Below are 7,019 nucleotides of genomic sequence, written 5' to 3'. Positions count from 1 at the left end.
ACCTGCATAAAAGTTCACAGTGTGAAACAAGTATATCACTGAATTGGTGTACCAGCCAAATATATACTCCACTGTTACAGTTGCACTAAAGAGAATGCTTCTTTTGAAAATGTACACAGCTACTTGTCTATAATAAAATTTGAAGACAGGGTCAAAAATATCCCTGCCAAATCCCCATCTCCAAACTGCAGCTGAAAATGGCACTGGAGATAATGAAATGGTCAATGTAAAAGATGAATACTTTTCAGCTGCATCATCTACAATTTTTTTTTTTTTTTTTTTGCCCAAATGCAACATATTAGCAATTTACAATTGTCATTTTTAAATAAGTGCAGGTTTTTTTTTTTTTTTTTATTCTGGAATGAAACAATAACAGAATAAAAAAAAAGTGTAAATGAGATTTCTGATAAGTATTGAATAAGCCTAAGGTAAACTATGTAAATCAAATAAAATGTTTTTGTGTTTTTATAAATGCAGTCAGCCAACTAATATATCTTTATACAAAGCATACAACCTTAATTAAACATATACTTGTAATACCACATATGGATTATTATGATTAAATTTCATATCTAAGTTAACTGTGGATAGCTATGCTCAAAACTGCCAGTTTCTGAATTCACACTACAGAGAACATCAGCATACTGTTTTAACTGCTTCTTATCTTATGATTCAACTAAATCAAAATTAACATTTAATTTTGATTCAAATGATTTCCTACATAAATATTCTATACAGTTGTTTCCATATTTTTATTATTATTCTTTTTTAATTTCATGAGATGACCTTTTTTAATAAAATAATATGCAAGTAAATCCAGGTTATCTTTGAGAGAAAAAAAAGAGGCCCAAGTCAAGTGCACATTAACTTTACAGAGAATATACAGAACAATTTGAAAATAAATGAATACTCTAATTTTCTACAGCATTCCCTCATATATACAATTTTTTTTTTTTTTTTGGCTTAAAACTTGAAGAAAATGCACCAATCTATATAACGCTAAAAATTAAAATGGTCAATACTTTGTGAGCCAACTTTACTTTGTACAACGACCAGGAAGAATATCCTCTGCCATATGTATATATAAAACTCTGAATGCTTATAACAACAATAATTTGACTATCAAACTAAATACATTGTGGACAAAATACAAAACAAAGCTTAAAAAAGTATTCCTTGTAAATATTTCTTACAAGTAAAAAGAAGTTTACAAATAACTTTTGTGCAAGAAGTACACTCAATGAAAATGTTATGTATCTGACATTTTAAACATATACAATAATTACAGGCAGCAAAAATACAGCTTTACTTATTATACACATTTCAATGAGAAAAACGGTATTTGCATGATTAAATTTTGATCGAGGAAACATGTAGAACTCTCATGATACAGTGTACATATGCTGAATATCTACGTATAATCCAGTTACAGAAAAATATTAAAAATTATTGCAATAAAAAAAATTTTAACGTAGCAGATCTAGTAGGAAGCATGTTATACAACTACAACTGGTATACCCAATGGAACAAAAACTTGTTCAGGAAATTCACATCTTCATGATTACTTAGGAAAAACTCTTCATCAAAATAACTTTCTTGCTATTTATCAATTCAATATATAACACTGCTGCTAAAGTACAAAAACAACAGGCTTCACACCTGTAAGTCTTGATTCCAGCCAAGTGTGTGTGTGTATTAAAATAAAAGAATGGGAGATAACAGTTCATATACCAATGCTAAAATTTTCACTAAATTTCACTTGCGCTGCCTCACATCTTGCACTTTTTCTTCTTGGTCAGGAACATTTTTGCTGATAAAAAAAGAAAGAGGTAGGTTTATTTCCATAAATATTTATTAATTATGAATTTTGCAAAATTGTGGCCTGAAAATCATATCAGTTTGCTGTATATGTAATAAAATCAAGATTCTGAAACTTATGATGGCACATAAGCTATACAGTAAAAACTCTCCTAACTTGTGTGGTTAGTTACTGTTAGTATATACAGTAAACCCACGCTATTCGCGGGGGTTACATTCCTGAGAAATGTCACAAATACCGAAAACACGAATACTGAGTTATGGCTCCCACAGTAATAAAGGGGTTCCGTTCCAAAGTATGCAATATATAAGAAAAACTAGTCTAAAAATTTTGTCTATGTATGTATTATACGTACCTTCATAATATGACTATGTACAATGACTGTACATAGTGAAATGCAAGCATATGGCATTGAAATGAAAATAAGAAACAATTTAATAATAAATGTAATATTTATTAGAGATTTCAAACCAGTGCCTTTGCTAGCTAAAAAACTTATCCTGCCAGTGCTATCACCAGCTTCGCTGAAGTGTTGATAAAGGAGTTTTTCTTTTTCATGAGTGATGAGTGAACTTAACGGAATTTTATTTTGAGTTCAGTCTTCTATCTACAGATTTAAAGCTTTCCCATTTTTTCTAATTTAACATCATGAGTTACAGAGCATTTTCACGGACACTACGGCGGATTTTTTCTTCCGATTTTTTGATTGATCGTACCATTGACTCATTGATTTTATAATGTTTTGCCACTGAGGAGACACTTTCACCATTAGAAATTTTGTGTAATAACTCAATTTTATTCGCTAATGTCATCACCTTCTTTGATCTTTTCACATTTCCCTTGTTATTCGTAGCCATATTTTTGTACGGGTTAGAAAGAACTTGTCCACAATAAAGTCACTTTCTTCCGTTAACACACTCGAAAAAGTTTGTTTTACACTGCAAAATGGTAGATTTATCACTTTTGTAAGCATATCAATTTTTTAAATTGCTAAATTTATTCAATTTATAAGCATATAAATTAAAAGCAAATGATCATGACAGGCGCATAACACATACTGAACAAGGATTAGCGAGAAACATCCACGCTCGCAATTTTGTCACCCCTCTCTCCCCACCCAATGAGCGCTGTTTTGACCGGGAAAGATAATTTTAGCCACACCCATGTTTTTTTATGGGGGAAAATATTCACGGCGCTTTAAATTTCACATTTTTTTAGGTTTCATTTTATATTAAATCAGCGATCGCGAATACAGATCCCGCGAATAGCGGGGGTTTACTGTAGTGACTTACCCATAGTAACATGTGTTCAGCAATAGTGCTTTTGTCGAGTGATCAAGTTAGTGTGTGATAGCAAAATGGACAGCTGAGCAGAGCATGCAAAGCACAATACAACTTTTTTGTAATATCCACCACTCCACCTAACTGTTTGGCATGTGATTTTTTTTCTGTTCCCAAATGCAAAACAATAATTAAGAAGTCAGCAGCTCAATAATGGTGATCACTGCCACTAAAGCAGCTATGCATAACGGGGGAGAAAAAAAAAAAAAAAAAAAAAAAAGCAGCAGCATAACAGCAAAAAAAAATCTGCTTTTAAAAATTGGATCACAGATAGCAGGAAGTGTGTAACAATGTGTATGGCACATTATAATATACCATAATAATTATTATGTAGCACCTTTTAATAATTATTAAAGGGAGCTACATCTGTAATGTACCTAATTCAAATAAAAGCTGTAGGAGAATATTTTGAGAGATGTTGTAGCATAGACCATATTTGTAATAGGGGGATAATGAGTCTCAGAACTTTGACTGTACTATACATATTTATCTGAAGAGAACAAGTATATTTTATGCTTGTTCTCTTCCAAAAGTATTTCTAAATTTTAATATTTTAAATTGAAATTTCTTTTAATTTAAAACAAACACCTCTAACATAATGCTTTATCACTATAAAAACAGTTCAAAATAATAATGATCAGTTTATAATAATGACTTTCCTCATTAAAATTATTATTAACTAAATTACAGTATATTGGTTCTCAAATTCCTCAAATTTAATTAGTAAATGATTCATATACTGTTAAATTAACTTATGTTTAAATGTTGAAATATGCACCATGACTCCATTTAATATCTGCTTACCACACAGCTGTGACATGTGCCTTAAAAATAAAGCCTCACCTACAAACAAGTTTATCATCCAATACTGCATTACCACAAAACACCCAATAGTAATGTGGCAATACAACTTAACTCTGTTGCCACTATGTGTGTAACCTTTAGAGACAATTAATGCATAATTTTGTCAAAGGTCAGTCATTAAGATTTAAGAATTATAGCAACTCACCTGTTTGAGGTAAGTACTTCTTGTAACTTCCAGATTATTGGCTAACAGCTGGGTTACTGTGAGAGGTACTCAATGTGAAATGAGGCAAATATAATAAAATTACTAAAAGAACATTACATAGCATTCCATGTATTTTAAATGAAGAGACACTTAACCCATGTGTTGGTAACAAAATTTTAGTGTTATTGAAACATCTAGGTTTGTACCTTCATTAGAAGGTCATTAAAACTAAAAATTTTCAACCAGCACATAGATTAAGTTTCTCTTCATTTAAAATACTTCAAGACTTTATTTTACCCTTCCTTTGTAACCCTAGGCACTGTGCCTATGGTGCCTAATGGGAAATCCAGCCCTGGAAAGAAGACTTTGGGAGTCTAGAATCCAGGTGCACCAGCCTTTCAGAGATTTTGTCCAAACACCTTGTCAGCGATATCAGTCTGTAATTCTGAACTAGAGGTTTTGCCCGGTTTTGGTACAGCACAAATATAGGAATGACACCATGAGAGAGGATATGTATTTTCTGAAAAGGTCGGTTATAGAAGAGTGATAATATGCCTAGATCAGCTTCCATAGATGCTTCAGCATACTGTAATAAATGCAGTCTGGTCCTGCTGTACTATTTGGAGATTTGTTCAAGGATTCTTTGAGCTCAGCTAAAGTAGAGTTGGTTATACAGAAGTGAGAGACTAGTTGAAAATTCAATTCATGGTATTCTTCATTAGTTTTAATGCGATGAAAGGTTACATAAGAGGGAGCGGTGGAAATATTATAAAAATATTCTGCTAAAGCATTTTCAATATCAGTAGGGAAGAACAGGTACTGCTCATTCCATTGCATTATTGGGGATTGCAGTGGTAGAAATTTCCCATTGGGAGATTGTATTTTTTCCAGATAATTCAAGTGTCAATATTTTTGTTAATAGTTGAAGCAAAGTTAATCCAGGAGTCACCTTTTGCTTTTTTTCTCTAATTTGCCTTTTCTCTAATTTGCCTTGCTTTGGCTCTGAGATTTTTGTAAACAATTAGATTGGTGGTAGTTGGGAATTTGCAAAAGTGGTTCCAAGCACAGTTTTTCCTACTTTCACTTTGGATCAATCTATTCCACCACTGATTCTGGTGTACATGCCTGCACCAGTCAGATTTTGGGATGGAAATTTCTGCTGCAGATAATATATGGCTGGAAATGTGATCAGTTACATCATCAAGATGTTGCTGCTGAACATCTCGAGTAGTTAGTTATTTGGTTTTTAGGAGCATTAGCAACTAAGGCCATATTGCTCCAGGATATGCGGTGGTCATTCCCTGACCTTTCCGCATCCTCCGTATTTGGTGGTGACGGGCTCGAACCCCGGTCTAATCAAGAAGCGTGTGCTACGCACTGCTGCTCCTTCCCACCTGACTACAGAGGCGCCTCTTGAGTAGGACACAAGTGGAATAGTTTTTCCAGTCTGCTTTGTGGAAATTCCAAGAAGTACAGGCTTTAGGATATGACATGACCTGTGTTTGTATTGAACTGATGATAGGAGAATGGTCACTGCAGAATGGTTCATTCAGCACTACCCATTCCATGCTTAGAAAAAGATGTGCTGAACAGATGGATAAGTCTATGGCTGATGTAGTACCTGTTGGTAATTGAACATGAGTTGGAGAGCCAGAATTTAAGAGAGTAAGGTTATGGTTATCCAAGGATGTTGGATAACCATAACCTTAATGTTTCAATTAATTGGCCTCCCCTATGGTGGAAGATCCCCACAATAGATGGTGACTGTTGAAATCACTGAGTAAACAAACAGGTGGCAGTTGTGTGATAAGGTTGTTAAGTTCAAGTTAGTCTGGGAACAAGAACAATTCAGTGAGATTAGCATTAGTAGAGGCGTACGATGCAAGAAAGCAAGCTTATGCAGCATCAGCCAAAAAAAAAACCCCGCTCCCATTTCACCCCTCCATTCATTCCAAATACCTGTCCAGTTCAGCCTTAAATTTATTTAGGCTATCAACTTCCACAACAAAAGATGGTAGTCTATTCCACCAATCAACTACCCGCTGGCTAAAGGCAAACTTCCACACATCTATCCAACTGTCTTTCCTCAATTTTAATTTATGCCCTCTCAGGTAATTATTCTGAGCAAGAGGAAGAATCCCATCGGCATTGAGCATGCTCAAACCATTTAAGGCTTTATACATCTCAATCAGATCACCTCGCAGGTGATAAATAGATATAAACAGATGCAAGATTATAAAAGAAAATAGATATAAATGGATGCAAGGGATATTCCCATTGCCATCTGAATTGCTACAACTTCTAAGGCGGTTTGTATAATATATGGCTATATAGTACATGTATACTTGTCCAATCTACTATACCATGATGGTATATTAGATGGGACAAGAACAACTACCCCTCCACGAGCAGGAGCATCAGAATCCCTGTCTTGCATAAACATAGTATAATTTTTGGATTTGAGAGAGACTTGTATTGATAGAAAGGTTTCCTGTAAGTATACACCTACTGCATTTGTCTGAATAAATAAATCACTCAGGTCATCGATATTACTGCGTAATCCTCTGCAGTTCCATTGTAGGAACTTGTTCATTGTTTGGGACTGATTGAGGAAAATTGATTTGACTGTTTTTTTTTTGGAGAAGGCTTCAGTCTGCTTTGTTTTGATTTTCATTTCTGGAAAATATTGGGTGTCCTGTATCCATGTTATCATTAGCATGTAACTTTAGTACTGTGTCATCATCCTCTGAGTGAACATCAATTTCCATATTGCTATTGCATGGTTTCACTTTCTTCTAATTTCCAACAATAGCTGATTTGTTGTTTCGGGCAAGGTTGAGATGGCATCAGT

At 33.9% G+C, this 7,019-nt stretch overlaps 1 protein-coding gene across 1 annotated transcript in view; it reads right to left on the bottom strand.

The window, feature by feature from the left end:
• Nucleotides 1–350: 350 nt before the first annotated feature.
• Nucleotides 351–7,019, bottom strand: part of LOC150080702 (neuroplastin-like) — a 178,770-nt gene continuing 172,101 nt past the window's right edge. The window contains exon 10 of the mRNA XM_090381942.1: nt 351–1,810. Within this exon, the coding sequence (XP_090238068.1) occupies nt 1,756–1,810 (55 nt within the window). The 3' untranslated portion in view covers nt 351–1,755. The remainder of the gene's footprint in view (nt 1,811–7,019) is intronic.

The sequence above is a fragment of the Mastigoproctus giganteus genome, chromosome 9, assembly GCF_048544385.1.
Source record: "Mastigoproctus giganteus isolate SK-2022 chromosome 9, ASM4854438v1, whole genome shotgun sequence".
Classification (NCBI taxonomy): domain Eukaryota; kingdom Metazoa; phylum Arthropoda; class Arachnida; order Uropygi; family Thelyphonidae; genus Mastigoproctus; species Mastigoproctus giganteus.
The sequence above is the reverse complement of the archived record's forward strand: the minus strand, read 5'-3'. Positions and strand labels throughout refer to the sequence as shown.